The sequence below is a fragment of the Oryctolagus cuniculus genome, chromosome 7 (assembly GCF_051225735.1).
Source record: "Oryctolagus cuniculus isolate XC-2025 breed Fujian yellow rabbit chromosome 7, ASM5122573v1, whole genome shotgun sequence".
NCBI classification, from domain to species: Eukaryota; Metazoa; Chordata; class Mammalia; order Lagomorpha; family Leporidae; genus Oryctolagus; species Oryctolagus cuniculus.
In genome coordinates this window covers 161,838,975-161,857,547 of record NC_142873.1, presented here as the reverse complement: position 1 = coordinate 161,857,547, position 18,573 = coordinate 161,838,975, and the positions used below count along the sequence as shown (strand labels likewise).

At 63.7% G+C, this 18,573-nt stretch overlaps 1 protein-coding gene across 6 annotated transcripts in view; it reads right to left on the bottom strand.

The window, feature by feature from the left end:
- The window catches only part of PLEKHG5 (pleckstrin homology and RhoGEF domain containing G5), a 47,788-nt gene that overhangs the window by 17,942 nt on the left and 11,273 nt on the right, over positions 1-18,573 (bottom strand). For 2 of the 6 annotated variants that reach the window (XM_089301543.1, XM_089301544.1), the window contains exon 2: positions 7,896-7,969. In XM_089301543.1, coding sequence (XP_089157669.1) covers positions 7,896-7,919 — 24 coding nt within the window. In that variant the 5' untranslated portion in view covers positions 7,920-7,969. Of the gene's footprint in view, positions 1-7,895; positions 7,970-8,422; positions 8,613-8,749; positions 8,886-16,158; positions 16,310-18,573 lie in introns of those variants that run through there. The other 4 variants (XM_089301539.1, XM_089301542.1, XM_089301546.1 and 1 more) reach the window with 4 other exon arrangements.

Below are 18,573 nucleotides of genomic sequence, written 5' to 3'. Positions count from 1 at the left end.
GCCCCTGGCTGGAGGGCCACGGCTGCCCAGAGCGTCTCCGTTGCGGCCGAACTCGCCGCTGAGCCTGCCGGCCCCAGGGCCACACCTGCCACCCTGGAAACCGAGGGAGGAGGCTGCAAGCGTGGGCAGGCCGGCCAGGGCGGGGCATCTCCACCAGGCTGCTCCCCTCACTGCAAACACTGCCCTGGCCCCTCCCTTCCCCGGGCCAGGCCTCGCCCTGCGCCCTGCTGGTTCCGAGGCCTTCTTGGAGGCAGAGCCCATCCTGAGCCCTGCTCTGTGCCAGGCAGATGGCGGGGGGGGGGGGGGGGGGCCTGAGATGCAAGAAGGCGAAGGAATGGGGGAGGGGCTGCCTCCTGCCCGGCTCCTGCACCAAGACAGCACCCCTGGAGCCTGCATCTTTGGACCTTCCTTAACATTTTTTTTTAAAGAGATTCACTTATTTGAAGGGTAGAACGCCACAGAGAGGGAGCTACAAAGCAAAGAGAGAGGTGAGGTCTTCCACTTGCTGGTTCCCTCCCCAGATGGCCGTGATGGCAAAAGCAGGGGCAGGCCTGAATCAGGAGCCGGGAGCTCCATCCAGGTCTCCCACAAGGGAGGCACCTGAGCCGTCACCCACCGCCTCCCCAGGAGCATTAGCAGGGCGCTGGACTGCAGGCACAGCAGCTGACACACATGCCCGTGTTGCAGGGCGGATTAGCCTGCTGCGCCACATGAGCCCTGGCCCCTGACACCATGGCACTGGAGCACCTGGTCCCCAGGGCCACAGAGAAGGCTCCGTGGGAGGGAATGAGGGAGGAGGTTCTTGGGCCCACCTACCCCTGCCCTTCACCCACTGGGCCTGGTCTCCCGTCGGTGCAGATACAGAGCTGGCCAGTTCTCTAGAATGAACCACCTAGAGATGGCTGCTAGGTTCCAGGGTGTGCCTTGACCCTGGCCAAGAGCAGGAAGAGCAACAGCCCCCAGGCCTCCCAGGCTGAGGACGGCTGAGGCATCTGGAAGGCCAGCGATCCCCTGGCCGCTCCCTCATCTTTCACCAAGGTAGGTCAGGGTGACACAGGAGCTTGAGCCACAGCTGGGGACGCCGACACTCCGTATCAGAGTCCTGGCTCCAGTGCCAGGTACTGTGCCTCCAACCCAGCTCCCTGCTAATGCACCTGGGAAGGCAGCAAATGACGGTTCAAGTACTGGAGTCCCCACCACCCACATGGGAGACCACATGGAGCTCCAGGCTCCTAGCTCAGGCCTGGCCCAGCCCTGGGTGTTACAGGTGTTTGCGGAGTGAACCAAATGATGGAAGATGGATCTCTCTCTCTCCCCATCACTCTGCCTTTGAAATACACACACACACACACACACACACACACACGGGCTAGTGCTGTGGCATAGCAGGTAAAGCCGCTGCCTGCAGTGCCAGCTTCCCATATGGGCACCAGTTCGAGTCCTGGCTGCTCCACTTCCGATCCAGCTCTCTGCTATGGCCTGGGAAAGTAGTAGAAGATGGCCCAGGTCCTTGGGCCCTGACATCTGCATGGGAGACTCGGAAGAAGTTCCTGGCTCCTGGCTTTGGATCAGCCCATCTCCGGCCATTGCAGCCACTTGGGGAGTGAACCAGTGGATGGAAGACCTCTCTCTCTCTCTCTGCCTCTCCTCTCTCTAACTCTGACTTTCAAATAAATAAATCTTTAAAAATATACATATAAAACTTTAAAAAATAATAATAATCACTCAGGGCTGCCCTCCCCCGACTCCAAGCAATGCCTGATTCTACAGACTGCCCTCTTGTGCCCCCTGCTGGCCTTGAGCGGACTCTTCAGCCTGGAACCAACTGGGGACTCCCAGATAGGGCAGGGCCAGGGGAGCCTCCAGACCACCCCAAGTGCCAAGGCCCCTCCAGGATCCCCCCCCCACCAACAGCCTCCACAACCATTTCTCCCAGAATCTCCATTCTAGTCACCGGGGAGGGTGGGTGCCTGAGCCCATTCAGTAAACAGAGGCAGAGCAGTTGGTGACCCTTAGTACCCTCCACAGGCCTAGGACCTCATGGGGCCCTCGACTCTGCATCCTGCCCATTAATTTGGCAGGGAGGAGTATGGTGCCCAGCCCCAGCTCCCCAGGAAGCTCACCTAGGGGCATGGGCCTCCTCTCCTGTGGCTGCCTCTCCCGTGGCTGGGGCTTGGGTCCAGACTATCAAAGCTCCAGGGGACTCCTGGGGGGCCAGAGCCACAAGGCGGGCTTGGTTGATGGTGTCTGTTGGGGTGCAGGATGTAGGGGAATTACGGTAGGCTGCTTGGCCGGGCCAGGGACCACCAACCACCTGGCTGGAATGGGGGAGCATAGGGGTTTCGGGGGTCCCTGTGAGGAGAGGGTGGGGAGTGTCACCGTACCCAAGAGGGTCAGGCCTTTGCAGATTCCTGGGAAGTTCAAAGCCCCCATCATTAGCCTGGGCACAGGAGGCCACCCTGGCCAGCGAGAGGAGCCCCAGGCCAGGCTGACTTCCGCTCCGTGATGAATAGCTGGACTCGGAGCTGAGCCCCTGTGTGGTGCCCCAGAGAGCTCCCTCCCTTCTGTGTCCCCCGTTTCAGGCCCCCACCTGGCAAGGTGGAACGAAGGGGCGGGTCCCACACGGCCGATTCTCAGCTCCCTTCCCCCAGAAGTGGAGTTCAGCGTCTCTGTGCTCAGGATCAGGATCAGGGGAGGGCGCGGGGCACAGGGCACCACAGAGCAGGCCCCCAGCACACCTGTCCTCCTCCTGACCCTCCCAGCCCAGAGAGGGGGTGGGGCTGGCCTTCTGTCCAGGCCTCCCAGGGCCTCCCCAGCCCCTCCTGCAGGAGCGGCCCCTGGCAGCACTGACTCCTGGGCCCACACGAGGGCAGCTCCTCTCCGCGCCCCAGGCTTTCACTGCACCCACAAAACACAGCGCCGAAGCCCAGAGGCCCACCTGCCCTGCCCAACACCCCCTGGCCACAGCTGATCGCCATCTTCAAGGGGCCGTCACCTCCACAGACCCCCCAAATCCAGCCATTCCCCTGCCTCGTACCCCCAAAGCGTGAGTCCCTCTCCCGTGAGTCACCGCATCCTGTCCATTCTTCCTGCACAGGGATCTCAGGCCCACCCCTTCCTCCACGCTGGGTCCCGCTGGTCCTGGTCTGGCCCCCACCCGCAGACACCCAGCCCTGACTCATCCCTGCCACCTCAGAGGCCATTGTTAAGTCTGAAGGGAGATGTGAGTTCATCAGCTCCAACCTCCGTGCTTGGATGCTCCCAGGGACCGGGACCCCAGCACCTCCGCACCGGAGCGATGGCCACAGCTCGGGAAGCTCTTTCCCCTATGGGCTGAAAACTCACCCCAGGGTCCTCCTGAGGGCCTCAGAAGTGGGAGGCTCTGGGGACAGGCAGACTCGGTTAGGGCCCAGAGCTGCCTTGGCAAGTCCTATGGGAGGTCCCCATCGCAGGGGTGGGATCCGGCTGAGACCTGCTCCAGTAGGTGGAGGCTGCTGGGACGTCACCTCAGTTCCGGGTCCTGCCCTGGCTGTGCCCCGAAAGCCCTATGTGCAGGATACACACCCCAGGGTTTGTCTCCTGCAGTGTGGTGGCCAGGGGCTGGCACTGTGGTGTAGCAGGTTAAGCCATCCTGTGACGCTGGCATCCCCGGCAGCTCCACTTCTGACCCAGCTCCCTGCTAAAGCGCCTGGAAAAGCAGTGGGTGGTGGCCCAAGTCCTTGGGCCCCTGCACCCGCGTGGGAGAGCTGGATAGCGCTCCTGGTCGCTGGCTTCAGCCTGATCCAGACCCACCCATTGCAGTCACTGGTGGAGTACGCTAGTGCATTGACGATCGATCTCTCTCTCCTTTTTCCTTTTTCAAATATTTACTTATTTATTTGAAAGGAAGAGCTATAGAGAGAGAGGGAAAGGCAGAGAGAGAAGTCCCCCACTGGCTGGATCACTCCCCAAATGGCTGCAATGGCCAGCGCTAGGCCAAGCTGAAGCCAGGAGCCAAGAGCTTCATCCCAGTCTCCCACGTGGGTGCGGGGGCCCAAGCATTTGGGACATCCTCCACTGCTTTCCCAGGCACATTAGCAGGGAGCTGGATTGAAAGTGGAGCAGCTGGGACTCTAACTGGTGCCTACAGGGGATGCCAGCACAGCAGGCGGCAGCTTAACCTGCTGTGCTACAGCGCCAGCCCCTCTCACTTTGCCTGTCAAATAAATATTTTTTTTTTCACATGTGGTGCCCATGGTCTCCTAGGATCCAGCATCAGCCTTCCTCCGTGTCCCCTGATGACCTGGGGTGCCTTGAGCAGACTTCGCCGAGAGTGCCTGGGCACGGAAGCCCAGGCAGAGTCCTGTGGGACACCCACAAACCATCCCTGGCCTCGGTCTCACCCTCTGGGGAGGAAGGGCGTAACCGGGTGAACTCCAGGGGCAAGAGGCAGGGGCGGGGTGGCTGATTCATCTCCCAAGCCCCAGCCCCCAAGCAGAGCCTCAAACAAAACCTCCAGGGTGGGCCCAGAAGTGGACGGCCCAGCCCTTCCCCTGGGCAGCCCGGGCGCCCAGCGTGGCCAGCACCCTCCCTTCCCTTCCCCCTCCTTCCAGCAGAGCAGACCTCCCCCTGGGGGTTCCCTGGAGATCCACAGCACCACCGACGCTCGGGGCCGAGTGAACGAATGCATGAAGTCGCCTTCACCTGGTGAATGAATGAATGACCGACGTCACTGCTTCAAAACACCACTCACAGGCTAGAGAGCAACAAGGGACGTTTGAGCACAATGACGCATGCCTTCGTCCATCAGAATGGCCGTTAGCAGAAAGCAAGGTAACAAACGCTGGTGAGGAGGTGGGCATCTAAATTAGTGCAGCCACTGTGGAAACAGCGTGGAGCTGGCCCACAATCTAGAAATAGGACCACGTCCACGCCAAACACGAAATCAGTGTAGCAAAGAGACACCTGCTTCTCTCTCGCAGACAAAAAACCTTGCACAAAATAAACAAGACACTGCTCCAGCAGTATTTACTGCAGTGCAACCGCCGAGATGCGGAATCAACCAAGGACGGGTAAAGCAGCCGGCGGTACACACACGGAATACCACTCGGCCCTAAACCGATGAATCCTACCATCTGCGGCGGAACGGATGGAACGGAGAACACCCGTCTCCTACGAGGAGGAAGTCGGGCACAGCGAGAAAAATACCACATGTTCTCCGCGTTCGTGGGAGCCAAACAAAAACTTCCATCTGAACACAGAACTCCTGACTCCCAGAGCCAGGGAGGCTGGAGGGAGTTCGGGAGAAAACTGGGGGCAGCTGGGCGTGGCCTACAGATTTCGATGCTAACAACTGAAGAAGTTGGCCGGCAGTGGGGTGCATGGGAGCACTATACAACTTCACAGCTTCTGCTCGGTAAACTTAAAACTATTCTGACGTAAAAAGCTAATTGGGGGCCGGTGCTGCAGATCAATAGGCTAATCCTCCGCCTGCGGCGCTGGCACACCGGGTTCTAGTCCCGGTCGAGGCGCCGGAGTCTGTCCCGGTTGCCCCTCTTCCAGGCCAGCTCTCTGCTGTGGCCCGGGAGTGCAGTGGAGGATGGCCCAGGTGCTTGGGCCCTGCACCCCATGGGAGACCAGGAGAAGCACCTGGCTCCTGGCTTCGGATCAGCGTGATGCACCGGCCACAGCACGCCGGCCGCGGCAGCCATTGGAGGGTGAACCAACAGTAAAGGAAGACCTTTCTCTCTGTCTCTCTCTCACACTGTCCACTCTGCCTGTCAAAAAAAAAAAAAAAAAAAAGCTAATTGGGGCCAGCTCTGTGGCATAATAGGTTAAGCCTCTGCCTGGGGCACCAGCATCCCACATGGGTGCTGGTTCGAGCCCCGGAGGCTCCATTTCCGATCCAGCTCCCTGCTAATGGCCTGGGAATGCGGTAGAAGACGGCCCAAGAGCTTGGGCTCCTGCACCCACGTGGGAGACCCGGAAGAAGCTCCTGGCCTCGGATGGGCCCAGCTCCGGCCGTTGCAGCCACCTGGGGAGTGACCCAGCAGATGGAGACCTCTCAGTCTCTACCTCTCCCTCTCTCTCTGTCACTCTGCCTCTCAAATAAAATAAATCTTAGACAAAAGAACGGAGTTTTCCCCCAGACAAGCCTTGCTCAGGCCAGCTGCCAGTCATGCTGTGTGACGTGGGCAGCTTCCTTCCACGTCGCGTGGTCACAAGGGTTCCTTGAGACCCCGCCTGGCCCACAAACATGTTTAGTCCTAACAGTTACTATTATCATCATCAACAACGACGATCTCGGCTCCCCTCCCTCACCTCCTCCTGCCCCTGCACATTTCCGTCTGTGGCAGTTCCCCTGTCCTGGGTCACCCTTGGTTCACATCCCTCAAAGGCCACTTCCTCCAGGACGTCCTCCACGACTGACCCTCCCACCTCTGATCACTCAGCCACTTCTGTCCCTGTGGCAAGCCCAGGCCACTTGTGCCAAAGACGCTCCCCCTGCAGGCTGGGCGACGCTCTGGTCATTGGTCCCAGGCAGGCTGGCGCAGCGCTGCAGTGAGGGTCTGGGGGCTGCAGCGGGCCTACACTTGCCCTGAGATCAGCTCTTTTCTCAGGGGTGCACCTCTAATCGGTCTGGGCCCCCCACTCCTGCCCCTGCCTGCAGCTGTCCAGACGGGCTCCCCAGAACACTGTGCTCGGCCCTTGTGTCACCCCTTCAGGTCCAGCAGACACCCTAGGGTGTGCAGACCCCCCTTGGCAGGATGTGGGATTGGGGGTCGAGGCCGTTCTGTCGCCAGGGGCCCCCCTGTAGAGGGACGGCAACCAGCCAGCACCAGAGTCCCACGCCAGGCACCATCCCTGCCGCCAGATTGTATCTGACATCACAGCCACCCCCTCACCCGGTGACCACGGCAACTGGGCCCGCCTCCCCTCCCGCCCCCAGAACATCTTCCCCGTCCCTCCTCACCACGTCCCCCCGTCCCCCCCGTGGGGATGAATGTGCCAGTGTCTGGGAAGGGGGCGGGGGAGCTGGGGGTGGGAGGGTGGCATTTCAAGTTCCCCGCGGGCCTGAACCACACAGCTGTTAGGGACACAGGTTCTGGTACCGCACACGCCTGGGTCCTGGGTTCAATCCCCAGAGCCCCCACTTTCTGGCCATGTGTCCCTGGGTGGGCCTCAACGGCCCCACACACGAGTGGGAGTAAGAACAGGACGCTCCCGGGCCTAGCAAGGTTATTGCAGCTGTCTGTCGCTCAAACGCGTGCTGGGAGGGGCCAAAGCTGGGTCCGAGCGGTGGCCTTCATGAGCTGAGGGCCCCGGCCAGGTCACAGTCGGACCCCGCGGAACCTCGGTATCATCATCCAGCGACGCCTTCCCCGCACACAGCACAGGGGGTGCGAGGCGCGCGGCCGGTGCATCACTGGCAGAAGCGCCTGATCTATCGGCCTGGGCCCTGGCACTCCTGGACTGACCAGCCCTTCTCCCCTTTGCCCTTCCACAGCCACAGCGACACTCAAAAAGCCCCCAACTGTCCCAGACCCCTACGCAGGCCTGGAGAGCGGCCGGCTGCCGCAGCACGGTGCCAGCTGGGACCAGTTCCCCTTCTGCGCCTCGGCGGCTTCATCTGGGACACGGGGGTCACAGCTCCAGGCCCCTCGCGGACACTGCAAGGGCCCCAGCACAACCAAAGGCTCCTCCCCCAGTTCCCGCAGAAGCCCCCACCCCAGCCAACGGCAGCCTCTCTGCGCCCCCCCCCCCACCGTGGTCCTACCCACCCCTGAACACGGGGGACACTGCGGCCACCCGGTCAGCTGCACCCTCCAGGACTCAGGCACATCAGGACCCGGACAGAGTGCAGCGGAACCCGGTCCCGCCGGCGCCCAGGGGCCCAGGCCCTCCGGCCTCCCTACCTTGGCCGCCCGCCCCTCGTCCATGCAGGCGGGGTTCTGGCAGAGCAGCCGCTTCTCGGCCGGGCTCGGGTCGTCTGCAGAGGAGAGGCAGAGAGATGGTCAGGCGGAGGCGTGGGCTCCCCAGGGCCCCGGTGGCCTCCTGGTCGCCTCAAAGCTCCCTTCAGAGGAGGTCAGTGTCCCTTCTCTTTCAAATGCCCACTTATCTAAGCAGGCATCTGTCAGCAGAGCCCGGCTCGCGCTGCAGTTCCCCAGGGAAATTATCCGGATTCCACCGGGAGAAAACATCTTTGAAGTAAGCTGCGCGCCCTCTCTCTGTCCCACTCGCGGCGGTGGGGGGCGGCTCAGCGACCTTGTGGGGCCCCGGGTTTCCTGGGAGACCCCGGCAGGGCTGCTGCGGGGAGGGGGTCTCCAGGGGTTCCAGATCGCCTCCCAGCCCCGCCCTCCACATCACTCTTCAGGGACAGGAGCCCCTCAAGGCCCGAGTGACCCCCCTTTCCCTATTGTCTGTCTCGGACCCTGAATCTTACCCCCTCCCCCAAGCTGCCTCTCTTGGCCGGGAGCTGGGGGCACAGCAGGGGAGGGGGCACAGACGCTGCCCCGGCCCAGCCGGCAGGATGCAGGGGGAAGGAGAAGCGAGGCGACCTGGCGGCAGAGTTTGGGTCCCCGCGGCCCCGCGCCCAGGCCGGCATCCACCGCCGCCCCGCGCAGGCCCTCCCCCGGGCGGCCGAGGCCCCGCCCGCCGCGCAAAGGCGCCGCCCGGCCCCCCGCGGCCCCCCGCGCCCGCGCGGCGCCCCTCCCCGGCCCGCCGAGGCGCCTGCACGCGGGGCCGCCGAGCGCCCCGCGCCCGCACTCACCCATGGAGGAGGCGCCGGCCGCGGGCGCGCGGGAGGCCGGGCCGGGCCGGGCCGGGCGGCGGGGGGCGCGGGGAGGCCGCAGCGCCGCGGCCGCCGGACCCTCGCGGCGGGAGGCGGGGCGGGGCAGGTGGGCGGCGGGCGGAGCCGGGAGCGCGCCCCGCCTGTGCAGGGGGCGGGACGCCGGGCGCCGGCACGGGGCGCCCCGCGGGGCGGAGCGGCGCAGGGCTTCAGAAAGGAGCCGGCGCGCAGGTGGGGCCTGTCCTGCCCGGGGCGCCCCGCGGGGGCAGAGCCCCTGGAATGCTTGCTCCCGCGGGTCGCGGGGGAGCAGGGCAGCGCCGGCCGCAGCCCCCAGCCCCACTCAGCCTTGGTCAGCGACAGCATGCAGGGGGCAGGCAGGCGGGAGTGGGCCTGGGCGCTGCTTCTGTCGCGGTGTCTCCGCGGACAGGCACACCTGCTGTGAGTGCGGGGCTCCGTGCGTTCTCACAAAGCTCACTTCCCGAAGTTGCCAGCGGCCAGACCCCAAAGCAGAGAGTCGCCGGGCCCCCAAAGCAGGCCCTGGGGCCAGCCGCTCCCCCGGGGGTCCTGCTGCCCTGAGTTTTTCACTGCATCCCTTGGCTTCGCTAGTCTTGGACTTAACGTAGATGGGATCACAAGATGCTCTGAGCGCATTTTAGTGGTTACAGGCCCCTTCCCAGCACAGACACGGAGCCTTGGTGAGTGGCTGGGACGCCGGGGAGAGACTCAGTGCTCCGGAGCCTGCCCATAGGCCCCCACGGCACCCGTGTGTTGGCGCGGGACGCTTTGGGTTGACCAGACCTGGGTATGGAAGAGGTCGTTTCCAGGGCGCCCTGGCCTCTCTCCAACAGGCTAGGCGGGGCTCCCTAGCCCCTCCCTGGAAACCTGTCAGCTGCAGTCAGGGGCCTGCCCTGGGCATATCTGGGCTGGTCCCTGGGACTCACAGGTCACCGGAACCCAGTCCCTGCTCCCCAGGAAGCTTGGAAGGTCCTAGGTCTTCTGAGCTCCATCCTGGATTTGTTCAGCAAACACACAAGGGGCCGGCGCCGCGGCTCACTAGGCTAATCCTCCATCTGTGGCGCCGGCACCCCGGGTTCTAGTCCCGGTTGGGGCACCAGATTCTGTCCTGGTTGCTCCTCTTCCAGGCCAGCTCTCTGCCTGTGGCCCAGGAGTGCAGTGGAGGATGGCCCAAGTGCTTGGGCCCTGCACCTACATGTGAGACCAGGAGGAAGCATCTGGCTCCTGGCTTCAGATGGGCGCAGTGCGCCGCCCATAGTAGCCATTTGGGGGATGAACCAACGGAAAAGGAAGACCTTGCTCTGTGTGTCTCTCTCTCACTAACTTTGCCTGTCCACACACACACACACACACACACAAGTGTCCCCCGAACCTCAGGCTGAGTGCAGGGGACCCATCAGGGACCGTGCCAAGCCTTGGGAGCACACAGGGGGCCTGGCAGGCAGAACACCTGGAGGGAGTTTCATTCGGGAAAGCCTGCCTGGAGGGCTTCCAGTGTGTCCTGAGGAACAGGAGCCCCGCACTCACAGCAGGTGTGCCTGTCCTCGGAGACTGGAATAGAAGGAAGTGGTCACCTAGGAACCCACAGCTGCCCCAAGGAGCTCGCAAGGCCTGGGAGGGGCCCAGCCTCACGCCCACACAGCGGACTTCCCTCGGCTGTCCCCAGCCGTGCCTGTCCTGCCTCTGTGCTGGTGCAGGGGACTCTCATCAGGTGGTCCCCACCTGGCTGGCCCTGCATACCAGGAAGTAGCTGACTGGAGAGGAGGGGGAGTCAGGGCTCGTGGCCACCCTAGCCCCAGCGGCCCCCTCCTCTGCCATCTGGTGTCCATGGGAAGCTGGGGCCCTCAGCCAGCTCTGAGGCCTTTCCCGTGCACCTGCCAGGGCTTCTGCAACGGCGCACAACACCTGCTGCTGGCCGCTGGGAGGGCCGAGGTCCTCCTGGAGTCTGGGGTCAGGTTCCGGTGCCCTCTGCCCAACCCCTCGGTTCTAGCTCCGTATGTTGCAGGCTCTGGGCTACTCTTCCACCACTGGGGTCTGGAACTGCCCTCACCAGCTCCCATGACCGCTGCAGGCCACAGCCACCACAGGGCCACGTTCATCTGTGGCTGCCATGGGGTGGTTGGCTCTTGGGTTCTGGAGTTGTTGCCCTGGTCTGCCGGTCTGAGCTCTCTGGCCGTAACCTCGGTCTTAGCAACTCACTCTTCTCAAGCGGCACTGAGCCCAGCCCCAGTCCGCTTGGCCCTGGCTTCCCCCTAGAGGAAGCACTCTGCCTCCCACCAGAAGGCTGCAACTTTCTGGATCTATGGGCAAGCAAACCCAGGCACCCCACAGCTCTCAGGGCACGAGGGGGACCCGGGGGCTGGGGGGAGCGCTCAGGCATGGGGACCAGTAGTCCCCCCATGGACCGACCATGCGCTCCCCACCAGGCTATCTGACCCCAGCCCTTATGAAAAAGGTAAAGGGGATGTCATAACCCAGACATAGCTGGTAGGGCCAGACGTAGCTACCCAACCTAGCTCGGCCAATCAGATTTGCTCTGCTGAGAGCTGAATCAAGACAGCTGCTCTGACCCGGCTCTGGAGTCCTGAGAGAAACAGAATCAGTCCGAGGGGGTTACAGGGCCCCGAGACTGTTGGGGAGCAGGGACAAGGCGGCCTGGGAAGCAGCCGGTCAGCAGAAAGGACTCCAGGACAGAGGGATGGGAGGAGGGAGCCTGGGAACGATGGGGCAGCTCCGAGCGCCTGTGTCCACTGCCTGCCCTCGGCTTCCCCCACGCACCTGGCCCTTTGCAGTATCCCCTCTTGCTTGTCTCCTCCTCGGCATTAGCCACACCCCAGGCAGACCTGGGACCCCCACGCCAGATGCCAGAGGCTGTCTCCCAGCGTCTGAAGCAGCCCAGCTGGCTCCCACCGTCCTGGGGCAGGCCAGGGCCCCTCAGCCCGGCAGCCAAGCCCGCCTGCCTGTCCTGCCTCCCAGCCCACCCCACCTCAGCCACAGGACGCAGCTCGACGTGTTCTCCACCAGACCCGGCCCACGGGGCGCCTGGGCAGAAGCCGGCCGGCAGACATGTTTAGTTTGGCTGAGCACAGGGTTTCAAAAGAATCCAACTTGGTTGCCAACTTTGAAAAGTCGGGAGATTTCACATAAAAATCCAGATTTCTGGCTCCTCTTGACAAACCAAAGGAGTCTGGCAGCGCGGGCCCCGTACTCCTGACGGCTCCAGCTCCCTGCTTGTGTCTGCCCCAGACCTGCACGAACCCCGCCACCCTCCCCGTCCCCACCACTCCCACTCGGCCACCTCCGCTCTCCCCTGCCGTCCCACCTGCTCTGCGGGGCCCTGCTGGGATGCTGCTGCCCCTGGAAGGCCTCCCTGTCGCCACATACCCAGATTCCGGATGGATCTCCCGCTCGCCTCGCACCGTCCTGGGCCCAGGAGGGCCTTTGGGCTGACTTGTCATTTCCCGCCTGACCCCACCCCCCCTTGGCTTCAGAAACAACCGAGATGAGCACGGAACACCCGTGGGTTTGCTCTGCCTTCCCCACCCCCCACCAGCCCCGAGGCGGCTGAGGCCAGCTAGGAGCTCTGGAGCTCTCGAAGTCTGACGGGCCCGCCCGGAAATCCAAGTGCAAAAAAAAAAAAAATAATAATACAAAACATCTCACTGCTGATTTTCTATACGGAAGACATGTTGTCATGGTGTGGTCTGTAACACACTGGGGTGAATAAAATATATATTAAAATTGATTTCGCCTGCTGGGTTTTTGTTTTTTGTTTATGTGGCTACTAAGAAGTCTAAAACAATGAAGATCTATTGGACAGCACTGTTCTAAACAGTTCAGAGAGGGAGGTGTGATTGCTGTCTCCCTGTTACAGATGAGGACACTGTGCCGGGGGGGTGGAGCGACTTGGCCAAGGATATGGGGCAGGCGTGGGGTGAGGCCGGGGTCGGAGCCCCAGTCTGCAAGAATCAAAGGCTGCGTTGCTAACCCCCAGGCCACAGTGCCCCCTTGGTGCCTGGCACAGCCAGGTGTTTGGCAAACATGAATGGACTCCCCATCACCTTTCCTGGCCGGCCTCAGCTGACGCAAGTGTCCAGGAAGGCACCTAGCCCTCACAGTCTCCAGGGGAGCCGCTCGCCTGTTAGCGCCCAACCCTGACAAGGCCTTCTGTCCCAAGAGACAGAGCTTCCCTGCCCACCACCGCCCAGCCCCGGCCCGGGCCACATGGGGGCTGCCCCTCCCAGGAAGCAGCTGTGGCCTTGCATGCCCCCTCCTACACGAAGCCAGCCCTCCAGGGAGCTTGGGCAGCTGCCACAGGCTATGCTGAGGCTGGAACACCCACCACCGCCACCCCTACTGCCACCACCAAGGGCAGCCTGGGAAAGGGCAAGTTTTGGCTCAAACCTGGCCAAAAGCCAGAGGAGGGAACCCCCGGCAAACGGTAGCAGGGTCCAGGGCACCCACCGGCCCCATACCAGGCACCGGTCAGCACATCCCAGAGGCCTGGCAATGTAGCCCTGATCTGCTTCTCCCAGCAGTTACGTGGGGCTCCCACTGGAGGGAGGCACACAGGCCATGGCCCCGTGCTGTTCCTGTCTGCAGCCCAGAACCATTGCTGGCATCGTGCCCTGGAGGTCTTAACCACTGCCCCTCCCGCCCACAGCCCTCAGGCTCAGTAACAGGAGGTGGGAGGACACACTCAGATTCCTTCCTGGAGCCAGAAAAGCTGTTCCTGCACACAGGGGCTGGGGCTGGCAGGCCACTTCCTCAGCTGAGGCTGCTGTGGGCGCCTCCCCCTCTTGACTTCTGCCATCTGCCCACTGTGGGCTTCCTCCCAAGGCTCCTCAAAGAACCCAGGAGTAGAGGGAAGAAACAGGAGCCAGTCTGCTCAAAGGGTTTGAGATTCCCCTTCCAGACAGGCAGGACCCCACCACCCCCATCCCAGAGCTGGGCCAGCACCAGGCCCTCACACCCACCCCGCGTGGGTCCAGGCCAGCGGCTGGCTGGTGGCAGAGGACACAGCCCACAGACAGCTGTGTGCCCTGTGTGAGCTGTGTGGTCACCCTTCAGGGGCCTCCGCTTACTCCCGACACCTGCTCCTGTGCTGTGACCCAGCCACCATGGGCGGCCCGGGCCCCTTGGCCAGCCTTGGGGAGTGATGGGCATGGGCACGTGTGGGCAGCAGGGCCTCATCCGGGGACTCAGGCCGGGGGTGCAGGGTGTCTCTGGGTGCCCGGCTCATAACCTTGCCAGCCATCACCAGGATAAAGGGGGTGCCAGCAATGTCCCTGTCTCGAGCGGTGCCATGAGGACCCCAGGCGTGGGGCCGGCACTGTGACCCAGCGGAATAAGCCACCATTCAAGATGCCTGATCCCGGATTATGGTGCCAGTTCAAGTCCTGGCTGCTCCACTGCCCATCTGGCTCCCTGTGAATGCGTCCTGGGAGGCAGCGGATCATGGCTCAAGTGCTTGGCCGCTGCCACCCACATGGGAGACGTGGATGGACCTGGCCCAGCTCTGGCTGTCGTGGACTTTTGGGGAGTGAACCAGAAGATGGAAGATCTCTCTGACACTCTCTCGGTCTCTCTCTGTCTCTCTGTCTCTGTCTCTGTCTCTCTCTCTGACTCTCTTTCTCTCTCTCGCCTGTTCAAACAGATGGAAATAAAATAATAACATTTATGTAGCATTAAAATAAAAATCCAGGTGCCAGGCCTTAGAGAATGCTGGGCAGCAGGAAAGTCCTCGAAATGTTGGCTGTGTGGCTGCTGTGGTTCGTGGTGTCCCGGAGCTGTGAGGGGTGGGGACGGGGCCCCACGGCTGCCTCTGAGTGGTTAGATGTTCTGGGCAAAGGGACCAGAGGGGTGACTGAGAGGCAGAGACTAAACAGGGGTGCCCTGGCGGCCCGGCTACCACCAACTGCAGACAGCCCTGCCTAGGAGCAGCAGACTGACTGGGGGCTGGGACCAGGGCACAGTTCCCGCAGGCCTCCGCGGCTGTGCCCATGACTGGCTAAGTGACCTCTGCCGTCATCCCTCAAGTAGGCAGGAATCTGCCAGTTGAGGCAGCCCCAACAGACAGGACTCCCCCAGCCTGCCCTGCCCACCCTTGGACTCCAGAATGGTGCCTGCCCAAGCGGGGCGGGGAGCGCTGCCCCTGCCCTGGCTGCCTCCCCCTGCGCCGGCCTCCTGCCTGCCCAGGGCTCCGCATCCTGCCCAGCTCCCCAGGCAGGGGCAGCGGAGACGCCTCTCGCACACACACCTGAAGGTGCCCGGAGCCCTGGGACCCAGGTGGACGCTGCACCTGCCCCTCCGTCCAAGCAGCCACATCCTGGCTCTTCCCCTGCAGGTGTCTCTGTGGCTGATGCCCCGGCATCCACTCTCCCTGCCAGGAGCCGCGTTCCTCACTCGCTTCTCGGAGCCCAGCCCCGTGTGGTCTGGCGGCCTCCTCCTGCCTCCCATGGTGGACCCGAGTCCTAATCATCACTCTCCAAGCCCTTGGGCCGCCAGGATGGACTCAGGGGAGAGCCCAGGCCTCGCTGGGGAAGCTCCCTCCTTCTGGGTTTGTGGCCTGGGGAGGCCAAAACCCGGCCGGCCGAGGGTGAGGCTAACAGAGAAGATACCCAGCCATGGAGCTCACGGTGCTGGGGACGCTCGGGCAGGATCTTCTGGTTTCTGCAGACCACACCCGGTTTCCCCCTCCTGCTAAGGCATCCTGACGAGTCAGGCGCACAGCCCGAGCTGGGCCCACTGCGGATCGGCTGAACCGCATGACACACGGGCACCATCACAGCCGCTCCGCTGGGCCCTGCTTCCTGCCCTGCACTGCTGCAGGTGCGCAGGGTGTCACAGCCCCAGGAGGCCGCCAGAGGCATCCCCACCTCTGTGACCACACAGCCTTCCCAGGAAGGCCAGGTTGGCCTCTAAATGCAGGCAGTGGCTCAGCGTCCCCATGACCGCGCCCTGTCTCTGGGGGGACTCAGTCTCTCGCCGCTGGGAGGGACAACCCAAGTCCAGGAACCTTGAACAAGAACATTCTAGAAGGGTTGCACCACACAGCTCTGAGGCAGCCCTGTGGCCTGATCCGAGAGGTGGGCGGGAGAGCTTAGTGAGAGCGAGAGCCCAGGCCTGAAGCCCGGGGCTGGGCTGGCCCTGGAGGAGAGACTCCTTCAGCCACTGCTGCCCCTGCAGCCTCAGACCCTCGGGCCCTCACGCTTGGCCCCTCCCCCCCCCCAACCCCAAGCAGTGGCTCCCAGAAGGGGCTCTGGACCCCACACTGCCTGACCCTCTCAAGTGTCTGCAGCAGGCTGTGCACAGGCCCCTGGCCCGGGCGAGGGGCGGCCTCGCGGGGTCCTCCTGGGAGGTGGGCCCGCACCTACCCGCGAGGTCCTCGATGATGTCCAGGGTGGAGCTCCAGGAGAAGCGCTCCACGGCCCCCAGCTCCAGCTGGGCCAGGTCGCCCGGCAGGGCCTCCAGCTCGTAGGCGCCCCGCTTCCTCCAGTAGAGAAACATGCTGTGGCCTGGGAGGCCTCCCGGGCAGCCCCAGTGCGTGCAGGGGCGCGGAGGGGCTGCGGGGACCACTGGGGCTGGCCTCAGGCCGGCGAGCGCAGCCCTCCCCGGGGGAGGGGAGCACGCTGGGAGCGGCTGGGGGCCTTGGCGCTGACCAATGGCCAGGGCCCCGGCCCCACACAAAGCGCCTTTCTTCCCCTCCTACAGACATTTTACAAATTTCGCCTTCCCGGCCCCCCGGAGCCCCCACCGAGGAGCTGGGCCGGCCGTCTGGGGACGGCAGAGGCCCGGAAAAGAGTACGATTGTTTCGTGGGCGCTTTGCTGGGATGAGTTTTCAGAGGAGAAAAATGTGCTGCCCCTGAACAATCCCAGCTCCCCACCCTGACCTCTGACCCCAGCCCCCAGCCCCCAGCCCCAGTGGGGCCCCGCAGGAGTTCTCAATGAGGGGGGAAGCACCTTGGGGGATGTCACAGGAGGCCCCCCCCTTGGGGGTTTCCAGCTCCCCCGGACCGCCTCTCCAGGGAGCTCAGGATGTGTCCCCCAGTGCCCCTGAGCCAAGACCCCAAGGAGGCCACTGGGGGTCGGAGGACAGAAGCAGCTGGCCAGCCCTTCCTCAGCCTGCCAGTGAGGTCCCGCTCTGCCCTCTGGGATCTCACCGAGGTCTCCCCCTTCCTGGGCTGGTCACCCTTCGCCAGGTGGGCTGAGGGTCTCTGACACCGTCAGGGAGACTCACAGCCCCTGCCGCGTGGGCACAGGGCAGGGTCAGAAGCCTGGGGTGTAGAGAAGGAAAGGCCTGAACCAGTGGATGGAAGACCTCTCTCTCTCTCTCTGCCTCTGTAACTCCTCCTTTCAAATAAATAAATTAAAAAAAAAAAAAAAACTAGCATGAAGCCTCCCACGGAGGGCCCTCAGCCGCCATGCCTAGGCGCTCCTGTCCAATCACCATGGCGATCCCCAGGGAGTGGGTGTTGTCCCCACAGCACGGATCAGGGAGCTGAGGCTCCGCTGCAGCTCCTGGGTTTGAACCCGGGACTGTCTGGCTGCACTGCCAACTCAGGGGCCTGGACAGCTGCCCGCGGGAGGAAGCCAGCAGGTCAGAGGCAGCGGGGTGGCCTCCCGGGAAATCCAGGGTTGGGTGGGGTGAGGGGCACCTTGCCCTGGGCCTCCCAGCCAGGCTCTGCCGTGCCGCATGGCCTCCTCTGTCTGAGCCTTCCCAGCCTGCCAGGCCTGGGGGAGCTGGCCCGGGTGGGGCAGAGGCAGGGCAGAGCCAGCCCACACCAGGCCAGATGCCTGGCAACAGACACCACATGGCTCCGGCAAAGGGAGCTGGCAGGAGAAGGCTCTGCCTTCCCGGGAGGGCAGGGCCGAGGGGTCATCCCAGGGCTGGGGTGGGGGTGGGCTGAGCCAGGCAGCCTGCGTGCCCCACGCTGAGTGTTTAGGTGCCAAGAGGAGCTGCAGTAATTTGAACCATATGTCTGTTGCCCCCTCCCTTGGACCCTGAGCACGGGCACCCACATGGCCTGGGCTCCTGTTCCTGTGGCAGGGGGCCAGTGTGGAGGTGTCAGACTGAGGTTTGGGGAACGAGACTCAGCGCGCATCCCAGCAGAGGCCAGGGCTGAAAATCGGGGAGCCACTTGGAGCCATCGCCCGGCCCAGGGCCCCTTTTGTGTGGACCTGGAGGGAGCCACACCTGTTTGAGACTTCACAAAGCTCAGCAGTGGGGGTTTCCTCCCCCCTCAGCTCTGAGACAAGCACCCGAGCACCAGGCACCCACCTGAGGGCGTCCCCCCACCCCTGCTCCAGGAGGCCCACCTGCAGCCTCCATGTGCCCCGCCCCCCCCCCCCCACAGCAGCCTCATCCCCTGTGTCCTCTCTGCCCCCAAAGGAGCCCGGCTCCCACCTCCCTGCCTCGGGTGCGGCGGTCCTGCTCTGGGTGGGCCTCCGCCATCTCCTGGGGAAAGGCTCCCACACAGGAGGCAGCCTCAGCAGGGGACACGCTAAGGCAGGTGGACACACCTGGGGCATTCCCTGGGGCCCAGGGGAGTCTGGAGGCAGCTTAGAGACGTGGGGGCAGCAGGCTGGGTGGGGGCTCGTCTCTCCTGCCTTCCGCTGTCCCCAGCCCCTGCCGGGCGCAGGGTGACGACAGCTTCACTTCCCAGGGCCAGACGCCACCTGAGCACCCCTCACCCCGTGCCCACGAGGCAGCAGCTGTCGGCCCACAGCACAGATGGAGACGCTGAGGCCGGGCACGGGGAGCTCGCCATGGCCGCACAGAGCTAGGAAG